Source organism: Hipposideros armiger, unplaced genomic scaffold (assembly GCF_001890085.2).
Source record: "Hipposideros armiger isolate ML-2016 unplaced genomic scaffold, ASM189008v1 scaffold_1608, whole genome shotgun sequence".
Classification (NCBI taxonomy): Eukaryota; Metazoa; Chordata; class Mammalia; order Chiroptera; family Hipposideridae; genus Hipposideros; species Hipposideros armiger.
Window position 1 is genome coordinate 73,478 of NW_017732958.1, and position 21,774 is coordinate 95,251.

The 21,774-nt window shown below is 35.3% G+C and overlaps 1 protein-coding gene across 1 annotated transcript in view; it reads right to left on the bottom strand.

Moving 5' to 3' along the window:
- FAAH2 (fatty acid amide hydrolase 2) overlaps positions 1 to 21,774 on the bottom strand; it is a 69,383-nt gene that overhangs the window by 11,658 nt on the left and 35,951 nt on the right. Inside the window, exons 5-9 of the mRNA XM_019634363.1 lie at positions 21,214 to 21,333; positions 12,760 to 12,895; positions 10,126 to 10,243; positions 5,216 to 5,335; positions 3,097 to 3,208 (exon numbers count right to left, since the gene is read on the bottom strand). Coding sequence (XP_019489908.1) covers positions 3,097 to 3,208; positions 5,216 to 5,335; positions 10,126 to 10,243; positions 12,760 to 12,895; positions 21,214 to 21,333 — 606 coding nt within the window. The remainder of the gene's footprint in view (positions 1 to 3,096; positions 3,209 to 5,215; positions 5,336 to 10,125; positions 10,244 to 12,759; positions 12,896 to 21,213; positions 21,334 to 21,774) is intronic.

Here is a 21,774-nt window from a genome sequence, read left to right on the forward strand (position 1 = left end):
ATATCCCTGTGCTTATTTTTTTAATTATAGTTGACATTAAATATTATTTTATATTAGTTTCAGGTGTACAGTGTATTGGAAGAAATTCAAAACACTAATTTGAAAAGACATATGCAGCTTTATATTCACTGCAGCACTATTTACAATAGTCAAGAAATGGGAACAACCCAAATTTCCATCAATAGATGACTGTATAAAGAAATTGTGGTACATTTATACAATGTAATATTACTTGGCTATAACAAAAGGATGAAATCTTACCATTTGTGACAACATGGATGGACCTAGTCGGTATTATGCTAAGTGAAATAAGTCAGACTGAGAAAGACAAATACCCTATGACCTCACTTATATGTGGAATCTAAAGGACAAAAATAAATGAACACAGTAAAAACAGACTCAGATACAGAGAACAAACTGATGATTACTAGATGAGAGAGGGATTGGGAGACTGGGTGAGAAAGGCGATGGGATTAAGAAGTACAAATTGGTAGTTACAGAATAGTCACAGGGATGTAAAGCAAAGCATAGGGAATATAGTCAATAATATGGTCATAACTATGTATAGTGTCACATTATGTAATTCTTAGCAAACCTTTATAATAGAATTATATTTTTAGAGGATTCTAGCTAATATAGCTTCAAGTTTTAAATTATTTTATGAAAAGATCATGAATTCATACAAATATATGCATATTTTGTACCTCAGTTAATTATACATCATATGTGCTTAATAAATCACAAATACTTAGTATCAAATATTAAATATTTATTTTTTAAAAAGTTTACTTATTTTAAAAATAAATTTATTTATTTGTTTATTTTTTTACCAGTTTTGGGTGTACAAAAATAAGCTTATTGTTCCTATTATGAAAGGAACATGGAAGTCTAATAGAAAATAAGAAAAAGTTCAAAAGATTAAAGTAAAATGAACAAGTCACTCCAAAACAGAGAGTGCCTATGGGAAATAATTGTAAATATGCTAGTACACTTAGTTCATGTACTTTTCTATGCAAATATTATATGTCTTATAGTAGAGCTCACACTATATGCAAAATTTTCCACTCACTATTTTAACATACATAAATATACATGTTATCAACACAGCTTCATACATATGGCCTTAATTGCCTGCATACAATTTTATCATATATATGAACCATAAGTCACTATCTATTCCTCTGTTGGTAAACATTTAGGATGCTTCCAACTTTTTGTTAGTGTAAAATACGCTGCAGTGACATCTTGAGAAATAAATTTTTAATATTGTTTGGAATGCTTTTATCTGAAGAGTCTAGCTCCTGGCTAAAATCCCTATGTGTGATTTTTCAGGTATGTGACCATCAGCAATTACAAAGGATTACCTGGTAAAACTCCAGAGGGCAACCTGCCTTCCCCAAACCAGATTTGGTGTACAGCCAGTGCATTCCACCTCTATAGGGTGTTGCAGTCAAGTCTCAGGCCCCTCTGACCTGTGAGGTTCTTGTGTATCTCTGCACTCTTAGCCAAGGCACCTTCACTCCTAGACCTCTTTATCTGAGGCCTTTGGCAGAGGTCTCCTTCAGGTGCATCTGCTGAGGCCTCTTTATGGGGAGAGGCAGAGGTAACTTTGAACATATCGCCCCACTCTGAATCAGTACCCAGGACTTTTCCACTCCTAGTCTCTCTCCCTCATCTTATTCATGACCTAAGGGTCCATAAAACCGCTGGAGGCTTTTTTCAGGGCTCCTTAAACACTGAGAAGATCTCCACCTTGTGCTGATCCATTTGACCCTTGAATGGAGAAGGGAAGAGTCAGTGTTTTCTCCAATTTTAGCTTCTTGCTTATACTATCACCATGTTAAAGATGTCACCATTACTTTTACTTTGGCGTGTTGCTTTCATTGGCTATCTCAACACATGACAGTTGAGCTAAGCCCCTGACATTACCTAGGATGATAAAATGTCATTTCTTTTGCATGAATTGAGCTGGCATCAGACACCTCAAGGGTTGCTTAAAGACCTGATATTAGTATACCACTGTCCTTGAATTTTCATGGCTATGCACAACAAAGAGGACATCAATGACTACAATACCATCAAGACGCTCCTAAAAAAAAAGTAACTCTGACAAATATTTGGCAAATGAGTGCTTTGAGTGCTCATTGTCCTTAAAAGTATTTTCCTCATGCTATCAAAATATTATAGCCATTGAAAGCACAGCGTCTTTCTCCAACAATACAGCAATTTCTGATGATAGAGATCTCATTCGTAGAGACTATAAAAATAGCTTCTATTTACTGAGTCTTTATGATATTCCAAGATTTGTGGTTTCATCTTTATAAAACTGAAATTCCCAGTATGTGCATGGTTAGGTTGTATCTTACATGCTTTAGATGCACAATCTAATATAAGTAGCAAAACAATGCAAGGATGTACATATTATTTAATCCACTCAACCACATAGGACATACATACTTTTATTAACCTCATTTTATAGACAAGAAAAATGAATCACTGACATGAGCAACTGAATGGAGGTTAAGAAAGCTAGTATCTAGACAAGTTAAGATTAGAGCTCAGTTTGAAGTAAGTTAACTGATCTCTATTAGCCTCAGTTTCTCACTATGAAAAGATAGTATTACTTATACTATCAGACTCTCTTAAATGTTTAAGGGGATAACCCATACAAAGGTGCCAAAAATCGAATATTTGGCACTTAGGTAGTCAATAAGCATTTGTTTACAATAACAGCAATCACTAACTCTGCGACAAGTGTCCATAGCTGCACTAGTTTCTTTGGCGAGCTGCTTCAATACAGCTTGTAAAATAAGTATTTGAAGAGCGTTAACTTGGTAGCCATCTACCCTTTCTGAATTAAGGTTACTAAACCTGTAAAATTGGAAGACTAGATACATTGCAAATTGATGGGATTAAAATACACAGGAGAGTGCTTGGCACATAGTGAGAGATCAGCATACGATGAATACTAATTCATGTATTCATATATTTCAGCTTTCCTCAAAGTGTTGTGAGTGGTTCTTATACTTTTGGTATGATGTCCTTCCCTCTCCCAAAGGCATTAAACCAGTCTTAGAGAAAAGATGATTTATATACCAATGGCAGGGATGGTGTGCTTTGATCGTCCCAGGCACCACTTGATAAATTCCCACACAGGGCTGATAGGCTTCCCATGGTCACTAAGCAGATCCACAAATTTCAAAGGCTCCTAAGATTTAAGAAAAGGAAGGAAATACAAGTATACTCTCAAAAAAGTATGGTTAAGAAAAAATATGTACAGGAATGTTCATAGCAGCACTATTAATAATAGCCACATAACAATCAACTGATGAATGGATAAATAAAATATATCAATACAATACAATATAATCCAGCCATAAAAAGGAGTAAGTCACTGATACAAGGTACAGCAGGGATAAAATGTAAAAACAACAACAAAACATTGCACTAAGTGAAAGAAGCCAGTAACAAAACACTATACAATGTATGATTCTATTTATTTGAAATGTCCAGAATCAGAATAAGAGAATCAAAAGAGACAAAAGGTAGATTAATTTTTGCTTAAAGCTGGGGGGAGGGGTGGTGATGATATTGGGGGTGGTTACTGATAATGAGTATGGGTCTGTTTTTGTGGTGATGAACTGTTCAAAAATTGATTGTGGTGATGGTTGCACAATTCTATAAGTGTTTTAAAAATAATTTAATTGTATGCTTTAAATGGGTGATTTACATGGTACGTAAATTATAACTCAATAAACCTCTTATAATAAAGCAGTTACAATGCCTTAAACAAGTATGGTTGAGAAAATGGCCACATCCTTTTTCCATAGTAAAAGTTTCAAGTACCAACCATATACTTTTACCTGTTCTTAAGAGATGAAACATTACTGAGCAACATGCTGGAGCACCTAATGACTACCAGCTCTAAGTCAGGCATCATAATTCAAGGTGAAGCAGACCAGTTTTTTCACCCTCTTGTCTTATTTCAGGTTTTTAATTTCAGGACCAATGTTAACAATAAGCACGTATGCTAAGAGATTCTCCAAGTTACAAGAGAGTATCCCCTTCAAGTGAACGCAAAATAAACTTTTTGTTACTAATCTTTGATTTAGTTTTGCTCTAATACTCTGATTATAAAACTGTATCTCAGAGTCAAACATCCTCAGCTTGTGGATTTACATGAACTTCCTATTCTGAGAGATTGTCAAGGTGCTTACATAAAAGAAGCAGGTTATTTGTTTCTGAAACACAAGTGCAGTGACTGATAATTTACTTTCTTTAAGGTAGAAAGGGATCATGAGAGTTCTTCCTTATTGAAGGGCTATTATATGTCAGGCATTTTACCAGAAATATTCATAATCCTGAAAATAATCTTGTAACACAGGCATCAATAGCTTCATTTCACAGATGACTAAAGTGAAGAATAGGTAAGTAACTACCCCGCCCAAAAGAAAAGAGCTAAGAAGTGACTTGCAATTTGAATTTGTCTCTGTCACACTCCAACACACACATTCCCAATGGCCAACATATGTACAAAAGCTCAAAGACTTGAAAATATTTTTTTATTTCTTCATAATGTCAAATTTATCTTATTCCTCTTAAAGAATTCATATTTAAAATCCTCCATACGCCTGAAGAAAGCATATGTACATCATCTTTCACAAGTACCCACATCCGCTTCCAAACTTAGGAACTAACAGGAGGGTGAAAACACACTGTAGAAACGGAGATAACTGTGTGCATGTCTCTAAAACACTCTGATGGGGTAGGCAAAGTGGGCACTTGACAGTTGGGGTTACCGAACCATTTTATGCTTTATTGAGACCTAAATGTGCTGACACCCAGCACACATCACACTGGAATAAGCCTCACACTGCTGTGCCCTTGTCCTGATGTTTTGTCTGATTGAAGCACATTTTATCATTTCTTTACTGGTTACGGCCTCCAAATTATTCCAGTATTGAGGCTAGCAACTGCTCCACCAGGAGGCCTTCAATGACTTCCACACAGAGATGGGCCCACCCTTGTGATCCTACAACCACATATGCATTTACCAGTATAGCATTCACCAAACTATGCAATCTTTAATAATTTAACTCTGCCATCTATTTGCTTATGAATTTCATTTCTCTGTATCTATAACATGTGGCCCACAATAGAACTCAAAACATATTTATGGAAGGAAAGATGAAAAGCAGGAAAGAAGTGAACATACCTTCCCATCATGTGCCTTTGTCGACATCATGGTGACCCATATCTGAAAAGAATACTTCATTTGCCTCAGTTTAACATGCTGAACTGAGGCTCCCAGCATAGTTTCCAAATGAGTCACAACCTTAGAAAATGAAGATATAAAAACAGACAAACATGATTAGGAAAAGACACATCACTGGAGAGTGATGTCATCAAGATGGCAGACAAGGAAGGTCCATGGAAACACCAACATACAAACCAAAGTAGCTCTGTGAGACCTCTGCAGCAACACTACAAATGACTAAAAAAGAAAAGCTGCACTCAAAATGCAAAGAAATCTCATGGTATCTTTTCTCATTCTTGTTCAATCCACTTCCTAGCACACTGCAGAGAAATTGGGAGGAAGCCATCCAACTAATTTCTACCTTGGGATGGAAAGAGAAAAGTGGAATTTGCTTGCAGAGTTCTGGCTTGTACAGGGCCAGCCTGAGGCCCTGGTTTATCTCTTGTCTGACAGGGAACACTAACAGAAATAGAGGCACAGTTTGGATATCAGTTTGGAAGCTGCAAAAAGCAGTGGTTGGAGCTGTGGCATGAAAGAGTTTTCAGGGTTACTGGAGACCTGTGGGTGTCTGGCCAGGTACAAGATATTACAGGCAGAGCAATAAACTAAAACAACTAAGAGCTTGAGAAGAAGCAAGGATGAGACATTTAGGGAAATTAAGGCATTAAAAAAGAGGCATATGCACAGAGGAACCGAATTACAGAAAAAAAAAAAGGTGCAGGCCCCGAAAAGACCCGCCTGCAAAAGTTTTGAGAGAGCACTAAGTCTTTAGGCCAGCCTGATTAATAAAGGACTTCCTCTGCATAAAGACACTCCACAAAAACTAGGAAAGGTGGCTATTATTTTAAATATGCAACTTAAAAAAAAAGATAACAAGGCATACAAAGAAAAAGGGAAACATAGCCCATTCAAAGGAGAAAATAAATCTCTGGATATTAAACCCTAAAGAAACACAGTCCTCTGGCTTACTTGACAAAGGCGTTACAACAACTGTCAACAAATGCTTGATTAGATAAAGGACAGCATGGACAGCGAGATGAAAATCAGGAAAATGATATGAACAAAATTATAATAGAAACACACAGATAGAAATTATAATAAAGAAACAACCAGAAATTCTGGAGCTAAAAAACACAAGAAATGAATTTTAAAATTCACTAAAAGGATTCAGCAGAAGACTGAAATAGGCAGAATAATAAATCAACAAAACAAGCTAGAAGACAGGTAATTTGAAATCATTAAGTCTGAGGAGCAAACAGAAATAATGAAAAAATGTGAAAAGAGATCAAGGGATTCATAGGATGCCATCAAATGGAATAATATACACATTATAGGAGTCCCAGGAGCAGACAGAGAAAAGGGAACAGAGACATTATTTGAAGAAATAATGGCTAAAAAGCCCGCAAATTTGAAAAAAAATGTCCCTTTATAGTCACAGATACAAGAGGTTCAACAAACTCCAAATAGGATAAACCCAAAGAGACCCTTTTAAAAATTAATTTGACATCCATAACTGAACAAAAGTGGCTCTGCAAATTACACCAAGGGACCTAAAAGGTTTCCAGCCCTCCTGTGCATCCAAAAATCAAATGGAACCTAGGTGGGGTCTGCAGATCCAAGGGAGTGAGCAAACTTGCCACATCCTCTTGTTTATTCTGGCAAGATTAACATCATTTTCTCAACTTCTATATAATAACGAATTTGATTTTAGTTGATATGAAATATGGCCTCCCCATCCCCCCAAATGTTATTTTTCTGGCAATCGCTTGAAAAAGGTAAAGGTGGCACACATTCTTACTGCCACTACCCCCACGTAATGTCTTTCTCCATTGACCACCTCCCTGCTCAGACACACACCATTCACCCCCATATTCCTCAACATGTCAAAAGAAGATAAACAGAAAAGAAATAAGTTAATGCACAGGATGATGACTGCTCCATAAGACAGCATGCCTGTTGGTGTTTCAGAAACCTCTTGTGATTGTGATGCAGTTTTGTGATGTGTCTGAGGGCTTTAAAAAATGGGATATTTGTAATCCCAGTAGTACTGTAATTGTACATCTTTATGGGGAATAATTACCAACAAAACCAAGCTATGAAACTAGGTTTCTCCTTTAATCAAAGCTCATTTTAGAACTCTTAATAAAGTTTTGTAACTTTCCTCAGATAGGTCCTATAGCATTAGTTTTAAAGTCTCTAGGTATTTTTTGTGTTTTTCTGTTTCTTTTCAGATTTGTTTTCCTTCTTCTACTTTTGAACTGGTTATGGCTGATAGATATGTTAGCTATGGTTTTCCTCTCATTCATCTTATATCTTACTTTTGTTGAACTCACTTAATTTAAGGGATTTTAAACAATACCTCTTGAGTATATTCCAAGAATATGCTCACATCTTAATTTACAAATAATTATCAGTTTGTCTTCTTTTTTCGTAAGAGTTATACCTCTTATTTCTAATTTCTTTTACAGGTACACTTTATAAATAATAATGGTGATAGCTGGCAGGTTTATCCTAGTCCTAATTTTAATATGAATTCCCTTAAATTTTACATATGTCAATAAAAAGCAGTATGGCAAACCTAGTTTTTATGGAATAGACATTTGAAGTTTTAAAAATGTCTTTTGGGCAAACATTGAGTTTATAAGTTTCTCTTAGTTAGCCAGTCATAAGGTATACTACAATATTAGAGATCTTTGTCTTCCATATGCTCATCTTTACCACAGCCTCTTCTGAGTTTTGTACTGTGAACTGAAATTCCTGAATGGTTTTACATATGTTTCTGTCTGTCTCTGTCTATTCTATAGTATATGAGCATTTTAAACTGTTATTTCAAATTGTTCCATGGTGGCTCTGCCTGCTGGCTGATGCTGACAGGCTGTGAAATCTGCTTAATTTTCACTTCTGGTTTTGCAAGCAGAGTCTCAATAATGAGATTCTTGGTTAGTATCAGCAGTGGGAAAATCACTTAGTACAATAGGCCATTTATATAGTACATATGAATTTCAGGCCAGCAATTATTGCTTTGATATGGTCAAAGAGAAAGATTTAAATACTAAATAGGCTAGAGAATTTGGTAATGAAGATAAAGAAGCTGTAGAGTGAGATATTAAAATTTTTGCTTAATTTATGGTGGGGAAGTCATTCTGCTGTGACAGCAACTAGAGGGGCTGAGTCCGGATTCAATGTGATTTATTTACTTCCACGTACTTATTGTTCCCATTTTTTCTGTTCCTGGCATCATGGTTTCACATTTACCTCCCCCATACCCTGTCCCTTCAAAATTAACAAAATTGCTTTGCTACTAGCATTATATGACTACCCCAGTATTATCAATCAAAGCAATCACTGAATATTATCTTAATTTTCTATAGTTTGTTTTCCTTTAACTACTTGTAATACTTAACATTTTTTATGTTTTCATTATTTATGTACATAACTTCTTTTATAATTTACCTTTCTACTTTCCCATGGCTTTAGTGGTTTTCATCTTATCTTGGGTTATAGCCTAAATAAGGATAATAACCCTGTATCATTTTTATTGCCAATATTTTCTGTAATTTCTTCCTCTACAATGGTATTAATACAAACTTGTGAAGCTATGTTAATACCTATGAAAAATTAATATATGAAAACGTTTATATCTGGGCTTATAACTTATCATGTATGTCTCATTTTTCTCACCCTGTCCATGAAACATTACAAAAAGAAAAAAAAGTTGAAAATTCCACTGGGCTTTAGAATTACATTTTTACCAACAGATTTAAAAATAATATATACATTTATAACATAGTCAAATCTTGTAACACAGTAATGTCTGTCTTTAGATATTAAAGCCATCTTTTATAACACTCAAGTTTATAATTGTCTTCTTTTAGGTTTCACACATATGTTTCAGCTAATTCATAAGGTATTGTAGAAAATCATTTTCTACTAGTTGTTTCTGCGATATTGGGCTGATTCTGACTTAGGGATTATATGACTTTCATTAAGACACTTGTTAACCTTACTGTATGAGTTTTTACGTGAATTTTCTTGAGGTCAGAAATATACAGTTACATGTTTTTCAAACAATGTTTTGTATTATTTTTAATGGTGCCACATGTTATTTACTGGTGTTTTTTCATATTTCCCCCAGCTTTATTGAGATATGATTGATGTATAAATTGTGTAAGTTTAAGGTGTACAACACGTAGTTTTGATACACTTATATATTGCAAAATGATTACAACCATATCATTAGCTAATACCTCCATCACATCACATAATTGTCATTTCCTTTTTGTGGTGAGAACATTTAAGATCTAGTATCTTAGCAACTTTCTATAGTCACCATGTTGTACAACTGTCCAGTTACAAGATATGTTCTAGGGATTTACTGTGGTTTTGAAAAAAGTGTTTTTAAAATTTCACAGGGCTCTTCCTCTTATTATTCTTCCTCTCTGAATGAACTTTTGCTTTTAGAAAGACAAATTTGTTTCATTATTTCATTTTATTATAGACATATTTATAAAACAAAAAGCAGATCAGAATTGTTACATATACAATGTGATCCAAGCATATAACATTTACATCTACACATAAGTATAGAAGAATGACTGGACAGAAATATGTCAAAATAGTAATAGCAGTTACCTCTGAGAAATTTCTTTCTTTGCTTTATCATACTTTACTTTCAAAATCTTCCTTTTTATTATTGAAAATAAATAAAATATCAAAAATAACTATAAAGAATCACACCGAAAGTTACCTAGTACAACTACTATGGTCACACTAATTCTGTATGCTGACACAAACATCTGGTAGACAGTAAAAGAGTAGTATCTGTGCGTAAGTATGCATTCCATTGAAGAGATTCTATTCATAATTACCTTTTTCTGAGCCAGAATGAGATCTTCGTCCACTTTGGACATTAAAATTGAACCACCATCATGTTCCATCCAGTAAAATTTCAAGTCCTTTAAATATACCTTTTCATCTAGTTTTAACCTGTGGAGAAATAAAAAAGAAACTGATATTAACATATTACTTATATATGCTCACTAATTCAATCCTAACAATTGAGATTCTGCTTTAGTGTTGTTTTTTGTTTTCCAGAATTGTGTGCCAAATAGTGATAAGCCTTTAGAGTTTAGATTTTCATTTAAGAATATTACTCTAACTACAAGAAAGAGAACAGTTTGGAATGGGTCAAATTTGAAGATGGAGTGACAAGTCAGAAATTATTGTAGCCTGTACTAGAATTGTGACCATGATTATACATTGAAATGCAATGCTGTAGAACATAATGAGGAGGTAATCTTAACTGGAGATTGCTTAGACATAAGGAGTCATAGAGATGGGAAATTAGGCTTTAACAACTGCGTTGAGGGCTGGCCGAGTGGCTCAGTTGGTTAAGAGCTCGCTCAAGAGTTTGAGCTCTGAGCAACAGCGGTTTGATTCCCGGCCCAAGCTGAGCAGCCGCTGAGCTACCAACAGGTGGCAGGATGGCTCAGCTTAAAAAAAAAACCAAAACCAAAAAAACCCCAACTGCGTTGATCAAGGTGCAGTCACTGGAATTGGGGAAGAATAAAAGTAGCAAATCAGGTTTGTGGAGCTTGGAAGAAGAATGAAATCAGTTTTAGACATATTGAGTTTCAGGTCCCTGAGATGCCCAGTATGCCAATTAATACACAGTCCTGTAGCTTAGGTGAGAAAAGGGAACTGGTGATACAGATTTGTGAATCCTCTATGTATGGAAGGTAATTGAAGTAGCTGGTGTAAAAGGAGTCATCCTGGAAGGTTGGGGAAAGAGAGAAGAATGAAGTGAGTCCATACCCTCTAGGGTACCAATATTTAAAGGATGAGCAGAAGAAGAGCCACCAAAGGAGAAAAAAGGGGAAAGGCATAGATATAGGAGCTATATCAGAAAAGTGTGAATCACAAAATCCAAAAGTAGAGATTGTTTCAAGAAGGACAGAGTAGTTTATAGTGTCACCAGTTATAATGAGGTCATATAAGATAAGTACTGAAAAGTGCATATATACAATGAAATATTAATCGGCCATAAGAAAAGATGAAGTACCACCATTTGCGACAACATGGAAGGATCTTGAGATTATCATGCTAAGTGAAATTAGTCAGACAGAAAAATTCGAGAACTATATGATTTCACTCATATGTGGGATATAAAACTGAAAGCAACACATGAACAAGACAAACAAACAAACAAAAACCTCAGAGACACAGACAACAGTTTTGTGGTTACCAGAGGGTAAGGGGGGAGGAAGGGAGGTAGATGAGGGTAAATGGGGTCAAATATACGGTGATGGAAGGAGAACTGACTCAGGGTGGTGAGCACACAATGAAATATATAAATGATGTATTATAGAATTGTACACCTATATCATTTTATTAACCAATGTGACCCCAATAAATTTAATAAAAATTAAAAAAACAAAAGCAGTCATTACCCTTACCACAAAAAAAAAAAAAGATCAGAGAACTAAACAAAAAAATGTCAGTGGTGGAAATGTGGAAACCAGCATGTAAGCATATAGTTTAGGCATGTTTAATGATAATGAAGAGGAATATATATACAGTAATACCTTGTGAGCATAGTTCGTTCTGGAAACAAACTGCTCATATTGCAAGACATCGCTCATTTACAATGTTAAAATGTATTAGAAATGTTTGCTCGTCTTGCGGAACACTTGCAAACCACATTACTCGTAATCCAAGGTTTTACTGTGTGTATGTATAGAGATATTAGGTTTCAATCATAGGAAGGTGAGACAGGTTATCGAACAAACATCTGAGAGAGTACCAGAACATGAGATCCAGAGTACAGATCAAAGTATTTATATACCACAGCAAAAAAGAAAGATATTTTCTCTACTCTAAAAGGAGAAAACAGAAATTAATGGCTAGGAACCTAGAAAAGTTTGATGTAAGGAAATGAAGAAAGTTCCACAGATTGCATTTTCTTGGTGAGGTAGCATGTGGGATCATTTACTGAGGGTAAAAGCTAGATGAGGAAATCACTGTTTTGCAGGAAAGAAAAACACTTTAAATTGCTGTTGTGGAAAATGTGATAATAAAGAGCTATCTAGAGAAACAGATTTTTAGGCAGTATCGATGTCCCAGGTAAGACTGGAAAACATGTGGTGACAGATGGCAGAAGTACCAGAAAGGCTTAATTTAAAGTGAGATAAGTCTATATATTCAAATTGCCAAATGAACAAGAACAACAAAAATCTATAGCTTTCATCCAAAAATAGGCCTCTCTTTGTGTAATATTTTTACACAGTAAAATAGTTTTACAAACTGTCTTCCCAATTTGTGAAGCGTTGATATCCAAATACAAAAGCTCTCTCAAAAAACAAAACAAAACAAACAAACAAAAAAACACCTCTAATAATTCTTTGGTTGAGGACTGGCAGTTTGCCTCTATGTCTCTAATAGACAGAGGGAGAATGAATGTCTGGACAGGAAGGAGAGGAAATAAAGAAAAGAAGCAAACATACTTTTGGATGCCAGGTCCTGCCATGACCCTCAGCATGGGGGCCAGGTCTTCAGCATAGCGACACATTGGGCCTGTGCACTGAAAGAGCTCCTGGGCTCCCCTGGCCACAGGAAACTGACCCTTGTTGGGGACCACACCTGAAAGGTTAGATACTCAGGTTAGCTGTCCAAAATAAGACATGATCCCTCAATGCTGTATTTCACCATCATGTTTAATCTACCTTAAACCTGAAGGGTAGAACCTCTAGTACAATATTTCATAGAAGCAGCAAGAGCAGACATGCTTTTCTTGTTCCTAGTCTGAGGAGGACAGTTTTTAGTTTTCACAAGTAAGTATGATGGTAGCTGTGGATATTTTCATATATGCCCTCTCTTTTAACATAAAGATATTTAATAGTATTTACTATGTGTCAGATACTCTTCTAGGAGCTTTACAAATATTAACTCATTTAATTCTCAAAACAACCTTATGAAGAAGGTATTTTGGCTATACCCATTTTACAGATGAGACAACTGAGGCAGAGATTAATAATCTAGTTTAAGATTACATAGCTACTAAGTGACAGGATACCAGGAGTCTAGCTCCCCAGACTATGTTATCAATGATGAAACCAGGGACTCTCAAACTTTTTAGCTTCAGGATCCTTTCATATGCTTCAGAATTACTGAAGACCCCAAAGAGCTTGTGTTTCTGCAAGTTTAAATATGTCAATATTTAACATATTAGAAATTAAAACTGAGAAGATATTAAAATATTTATGTGTTTAATTGTTTAAAAATAACAGTGAACCCATTACATGTTAGCACAATAATATATTTTATAAAAAATAACTATTTTCTAACACAAAAATATATTTGATGAGGAGAAGGTCATTATTTTACATTTTTGCAAATCTGTTTAGTGTTTGGTTTAAGAGAAAAACAACTAGGTTCTCATATCTGCTCTGCAGTCCATGTTTTGCAATATGTAATTTTGTTTGAAATACATAAAGGAAACCAACCTCATACAGATATTTAGTTGAAAAGGCAGAAGTATTTTAAAAACCTTTATAGATAATTTTTCATATTCTTTGTTGATAGTCTATCAAATCAGGACATGTGCTGGTTTCTGATAGGATAATTAAAATGATAAATCTGAAATTTTACCATTGACTTGTTCGTACTCCGTTACACTAAAATTCATCAGTATATTTCTTACTCTGAATCAATCATTTTCCAATTCATGATTTTGTAACACCAGTCATTGGTGATTTGAAAAAGATTGGTTCACTAAAATATACGTTACATTCATTTTACTTTATGTTAAGGGGGTCAAATATATGGTGACGGAAGGAGAACTGACTCTGGGCAGTGAACACACAATGCAATATATAGATGATGTATTATAGAATTGTACACTTGAAAGCTATGTAGTTTTGTTGACCATTGTCACCCCAATAAAATTTAATAAAAAATGGAAAAAAGTTCATTCACATCACCACTGAGCTCTAAGAAAACTCCTTAAATATTGCAAGGCTGTTAAGCTCATAGTGGGGAATGTAGGTTTTTCAAAATTCTAAATTTTGTTTGTATAAGGTTCTTAAAATGCATGAGTACAAGAACAAAGTAAGAAATAGAAAAATGAATATTTTATAGGTATTTAAAAAATTATTTAGGAAATGTTTTAGTAATAAGAAAAAATAAAGTAATGAAAGGGATCATGAACATATTAAATATATAAATGCAAATTGAACTGTTTGAAGATACAAACAGCAGCCTACAGCATGCACACTTCTTACCTTGCTTTTCCATACTTATCTCTGTGGTGACATGAACTTGTGGTGTTCACAGGGTGGTTGTTAAAACCAGAAAAGATGAAGAAATATCACTTTCTGGTCAATATGGCAGAGGAAGTAAATGCTGTGCTTGCCTCCTCTCACGACCGTATCAAAATTACAACTAAACTATAGAACAACCATTATTGAGAATTGCCTGAAGTCTAGCTGAACACAAGTCCTAAAACTAAGGCTATACAGACAATCTCATGCTGAGACTGGTAGGAGGGACAGAGATATGGAGTGAGCTGGACCCACACCCGTAGATGGCAGTTCATATTTGGGAGGGATATCTCGGCTGTGGAGGTCCCAGATGAGGAACGAGGGGTCCCAGCCTCACATTGGACTCCACAGCCCAGGGCTCCTGTGCCAGGAAGAGAAGTCCCCACAACATCTGGCGGTGAAAACCAGCAGAGATTGTGGCTGAGTCAAACGAAGGGCAGTTGGAGTCCCAGGCATTCCTTTTAAAGAGCCTGTGCACAAACTTACTTGCTTATAGACTCACTCACTCTGAACTCCATCAATGTGACAGCAGCTTGAAAGGTGTTAGGGACAAATGGGGAGGCACTGAATTGTTTGGCTCTAGGGTGAAGGCTGGAGGGGTAGCTTTTCCCCAAACAGAACTGGTGGCAGAAGCCATTGTTCCTTTGTTGAGCTCTCCCCGCACCCAGCATGCAGACTTTGGTGGCTGTCATATCTGAGTCTCCATAAAACTGACTAACACCTTATGCCCTGCCCTGGTGATTCTCTGAGACCCTGCCCCACCCAACTTGAAGGCCCACCCAAGCTGCTTCCAGTGGATTTTCCATACAAATGGCCTGTCTTGGCTCATGATGCAGCCTTTCCTAAAATCTGTCAAAGGTTCACACACCTCAAACAAGCAGCATCTGGCCTTGGCATGTCCTGTATATGCCAAGCAACCCCAAGTCCGGCATTAGCAGCAGCCAGCCTCAGTTTGCAGCTTAGCCTCTTCCAGGTACCGCCAAGCCCAGTGCAGGTGGGAGTCATCTGCAGATCACTTTGTGGCTCATGCCAGATGGCCCTGGGCAGGTAACAGGTAGAGGATGAATTTGGCCTATGGTGGCCTATGATGGCCTATGGTGGCCAGGAAACCTCAGGGCCAGCAAGCCCAGTGGCCAGCTTCGGACTATATTGGAGTACCACCAGGACACTTCCACAAATGACACACTAAAAGGGAAGACTGGGCAGGCACCAGAGCTCTGCTAAAGCGAATCCTGCTTTGTAGGGTCAGCCTCTGCACCACAATTCCTCCACTGTAATCATAGCCAGTCCTCACAACCAATCAGCCTGAGGGTCAATCCCTCCCACGGATGTGCCAACAGCAACCAAGGCTCAACTACAATAGAAGAGCACACACAACACAAGGGACACACATGCAGCACTCGGCTCAGGTGACCAGTGAGATTGTGCCACTTTGCCTTACAGGACACCTCCTACATAAGGTCACTCTACTAAGACTGGGAGGCATAGCAGCCCTACCTAATATAAAGAAATGAACTCAGGGAGGCACCCAAAATGAGGAGACAAAGAAACATGTCCCACATGAAAGAATAGAACAAAGCTCCAGAAAAAGAACTAAGTGAAATGGAGACAAGCAATCTACCAGATGCAGAGTCAAAACACTGGTTGTAAGGATGCTCAGTAATCTAGGGAGAACTTCAAGTAAGAGATAGGAAACATTGAAATGGAGTTAGAAAACATAAAAAAAGAACCAGTCAGGAATAAAGAGTAGAATAACTGAAATGAAGAATACATTAGAGGGAATCAACAGTAGATTAGATGAAGCAGAGGATCATGTCAGTGATTTAGAAGATAAGGCAGCAGAAAAAAAACAAGCAGAACAGCAAAAAGAAAAAAAAAGAATCCCCCTCCTCCCAAAATGAGGAGAGTTTAAGGAACCTCTGGGACATCAAGTGTTTCAACATTTGCATCATAGGGGTATCACAAGGAGAAGAGAGAGCATTTCTTCAACCTATTTGAAGAGATAATGATGAAAACTTCCCTAACCTGAAGAAGGAAACAGACCTACAGGCCCAGGAAGTGCAGAGGGTTCCAAGTAAGATGAATCCAAAGAGGCCTACACCAAGACACATCATCATTAAAATGCCAAAGGTTAAAGATAGAGAATCTTAAAAGTAGCATGAAAAAAGCAGTTAGTTGTCTACAAGGGGGCTCCTATAATACTATCAGATGACTTCTCAACAGCCACTTTACAGGCCAGAAGGGATTGACACAAAATATTGGAAATGATGAAAAGCAAGTACCTACAACCAAGGTTACTCTACCCATCAAACGATGAATAATGAAATGGCAATAACTATGTATCTATCAATGATCACTTTAAATGTAAATGGATTAAATGTTACAATCAAAAGACATGGAATATCTGAATGGATAAGAAAACAGGACCCATACATATGCTGTCTACAAGTGAACCAGTTCGTGTATGTCAAAAGACATACACAGACTGAAAGTGAAAGGATGGAATAATGCAGATCATGCAAATGGAATAGAAAAGAAAGCTGGAGTAGCAATACTTACATCAGACAAAATAGACTTTAAAACAATGACAATAATAAGAAACAAAGAAGGGCATTACATAATGACAATGAAATCAATCCAACATGAGGATATAACACTTGTAAACATCTATGCAACTGACATAGGAAAACCTAAATACATAATAAAAATATTAACTAACATAAAGAAAGATTGACAGTATTACAAAACGAGTAAGGGAATTTTTTAAAAAATTTCACTGGGAACAGCAATGGTCATTGGTTATACATTGCTTTCATGCTACAATGGCATCGTTGACTCCCCCAAGGAGGGCACAGCTCACAGTGGCCCATGCATGGATCAAACCAGCAATCCTGGTACTATCAGCACCATGCTGTAGCCAACTGAACTAATCAGTTACCCTGGGAGTAGGGGAATTTAACACCCAATTTAAATCAATGGATAGATCATCGAAACAAAAATATCAGTAAGAAAACTTTGTTCTTAAATGAAAAAGTATACCATATATTCAATAGATATATACCAAATATTTTATCCCAAAACAGCAGAATAGACATTCTTTTTAAATGCACATGGAATATTCTCCAGGATAGATCACATATTAGGCCAGAAAACAAGTCTCAATAAATTTAAGGAGATAGAAACCCCATCATGTTTTCCCACCATAATGGTATGAAACTAGAAATTACCTAGAAGGAAAAAAACTGGGAAAAACACAAACATGTGGAGGCTAAACAACATGTTATGAAACAGTCAATGGGTCCATGAAGAAATCAAAGGAGAAATTTTAAAAAATACCTCCAACAAATGAAAATTGTACACATTATTAAAAAATCTATAGGATGAAGCAAAAGCAGGGTTTTTTTTACCATGTTTTATTGGTTAATTATTTTATTTTATTTATATATTTTTTAATTAAAGTTTATTGGGGTGACAATTGTTAGCAAAGTTATATAAGTTTGAGGTGTACAATTCTGTAATACATCATCTATATATCACATTGTGTGTTCAAGGAGGGTGGTAGATGAGGGTAAAAGGGATAAAATATATGGCAAAAGCAGTTCTAAGAGGGAAATTTATACTGTTACAGGTGTACCTCAAAAAACACATGAAAAATCTCAAGTAAACAATGTAAACTGTCACTGAGGGGAACTGGAAAAATAATAAAAGATCATAACAGAAATAAATAAAATAGGGGCTGAAAAATGAATAGAAAAGAGCAATGAAACCAAGAGGAGGTATAATGAAAAGGTAAATAAAATTGATGACTCTTTATCAAGACTCATGAAGAAAAAAAGAGAGAGGGCCCAAATAAAATCAGAAATGAAAGAGAAGTTATAAACAATAACAAAGAAGTACAAAGGATCATAAGAGAATTCTATGAACAATTATAAGCCAACAAATTAGACAACCTAGAAGAAATGAATAAATTCTTAGAAACATACATCTTCCAAAACTGAATTAGGACAAAACAGAAAATCTGAACAAATTACCAATAACATAATTGTATTAATAATTCTAAAAGTCCCAACAAATAATAATAATAATAAAATAAAAGGCCCAACAAACAAAAGTCCAGGACCAGAGGGCTTCACAGGCAAATTCTACCAAAGATAAATGTCCCTAATAAACATAGATGCAAAAATCTACAACGAAATATTAGCAAATCAAATTCAACAATAAAATAAAAGAATCATACACCATAATCAAGTGGGGTTTATTCCAGGGAGGCAATGATGGGCCTATAGCCACAAATCAATCACCATGATATACCACATAATAAATCATTTAATAAAATCATATAATGATCTCAATAGATGCAGGAAAATATTTAACAAAATTCAACATCCATTTATGATAAAAACTCTCAACTCAGTGTGCATAAAAGGAACATACCTCAACATATTAAAAGCCCTATATGACAAAACACAGTTAATATCATACTCGATGGTAAAAATCTGAAAGCTTTTGTTTTCAGATCAGGAAAAAACAAGCATGCCCACGCTCACCACCTTTAGTCAACATATTATTAGAAGTCCTAGCCACAGCAATCTGACAAGAAAAAGATATAAAAGGCATCCAAATTGGAAGGGAAGAAATAAAACTGTCACTATTTGCTGATAATATGACATTATACAGAGAAAGCCCTAAAGACTCTACCAAAAAACTATTAGAATAAATGAATTCAGTGAAGTTGCAGGATAGAAAAGTAATGCACAAAAACTGGTTGTGTTTTATATACTAATACATGAACTATCAGAAAGATAAATCAAGAAAAAAAAATCCATTTATAATTACATCAAAAAACCGCAAATACCTAAAAATTAATTTAACCACAAAGTTGAAAGACCTGTAGTCAAAATATTATAAGTTGATGAAAAAAAATTGAAGTTGACACAAATAAATGCAAGGATATTACATGCTCATGGATTGGAATAATTAATATTGATAAAATGTCCATACTACTCAAAGTGATCTACAGATTCCATACAATTTCTATTAAAATAACAATGGTCCTTTTCAAAGAACTTGAAAAATAATCCCAAAATTAATATGGAACCACAAAAGTCCCCAAATATCCAAAGAAATCTTGAAAAAATAATAAAATTGGAGGGATCATGCTTCCTGATTTCAAACTATACTATACAACTATAGTAATCAAAACAATGTGGTACTGGCAAAACACCCCCCAAAAAATAAATAAACAAAAAAACAAAACAAAAAAATCCAGACACATTGATTACGGGAACAGAACAGAAATTCCAGAAATAAACCCAGTTGTATATGGTCAATTAATCTATGACAAAAAAGGCAAGAATATACAATGGGGAAAAGACATTCTCTTCAATAAATCATGTTGTGAAAACTGGACAGCTACATGCAAAAAAAATTGGACCATTTTTGTATACCATATACAAAAATAAATTAAAAATGTATTAAATACCCTCATCTACCACCTCCCCTCTCACCTATCCCTCTGGTAACCACTAAATTATTTTGTGTCTGAGTTTTTGTTTTTACATTTGTAGATGATATATTACAGAATTGTACACCTGAAACCTATGTAACTTGACTAACAACTGTCACTCCAATAAACTTTAATTAAAAATGTATTAAATACTTAAATATTAGACCAGAAACCATAACATTTATAGAAGAAAAGATATGCAATAAGCTCTATGACATTGGCCCATGTAATGTTTTCTTGGATATGTCTACCCAGGCAAGAATAATAAAAGCAAAAATATACAAGTAGGATTACATAAAATTAACAAGCTTTTGCAGAGTGATGAAACCCATCAACACAATGAAAAGTCAACCCACTGAATGGGAGAAAGTATTTGCAAATGATATAGCCAAGAAGGGGTTAATATCCAAAATATATAAAGAACTCATACAACTCAGCAGCAAAAAAACACAAAACAAAACAACAATCAAATTAAAAAATGGACAGAGGATCCGAACAGACATTTTTCCAAAGAAGACATACAGATGGCAAACAGACACATGAAAAGATGCTCAACATCACTAATCATCAGGGGAACGCAAATCAAAACCACAATGAGATATCACCGCACACCTGTAAAATTGGCTATTATGAAAAATAAAACAATTAAGTCTTAGCAAGGAGATCGAGAAAAAGGAACCCCCACACACTGCTGGTTGGATTGTAAACTGGTGCATCCACTATGGAAACAGTATGAAGATTCCTTCAAAAACTAAAAATAGAACTTACCTATGACCCAACAATTCCACTACTGACTATAACAAAACAAAAATAATAATTCAAAAAGAGGTGTGCATCCCTTATGTGCAGGTTTAGCTAATATTCCTGACTTTTGAATTTGTCATCTGTCAAATGGGAATTATTTCTCCCTGAAAGGGTTACTGTAGGGATTCAATAAAAATTAGTTATGGAGAAAACTTGTACCATGCCTGACACAGAGTTGGTGTTCAATAAATAGTAGCTATTTTATTTCAGAATATTAAAAAATATATAATAACCACACTTATAAGTAAGATTATCCTGGTAGGGACCAAATTTCTGCATTGTTTTGAGTCATAAAAGTAGAGCCACCCTTATAACCATATTAATATTACCTGGCGAAGGTTTGTGTCCAAATATGCCATTGAAGAATGCAGGCATCCTAATGCTGCCACCAATATCAGAGCCCACACCAATCACTGAGCAGGCAGCTGCAAGGGTACAGCCCTCACCACCTATGGGAAATGCAAAATGCTCCTTTTAAATAAAGAAACTAGGATATTATTTGCATGAAATATGTTTTATCATCGTTCATTTTTAACTTTTCTGAGTCTTTAGATTGAAAGTGAGTCTCTTGTAGATAGCATTTATTTGGATCATGATTTTAATTTTAATCTATTATACCAATCTATGTCTTTTGATTCAGGAGATTAATCATTTTACATTAGGTGTAATTACTGATAGGGAAGGACTTACTTTTGACTTTTTGTTTTTTTAAATTTTATGTCTTACAGTTTTGGTTCCTCGTTGCCTTCATTACTGATTTCCTTTGTGTGTATTTGATTTTTTGTAGTGACACTATGTTTCTCCCCCTATTCCCTTTTTTGTATGTTCTACAGTTATTTTCTTTGTAGGGTACTATGGATGGAATTATATATCTATATCTATATCTATAT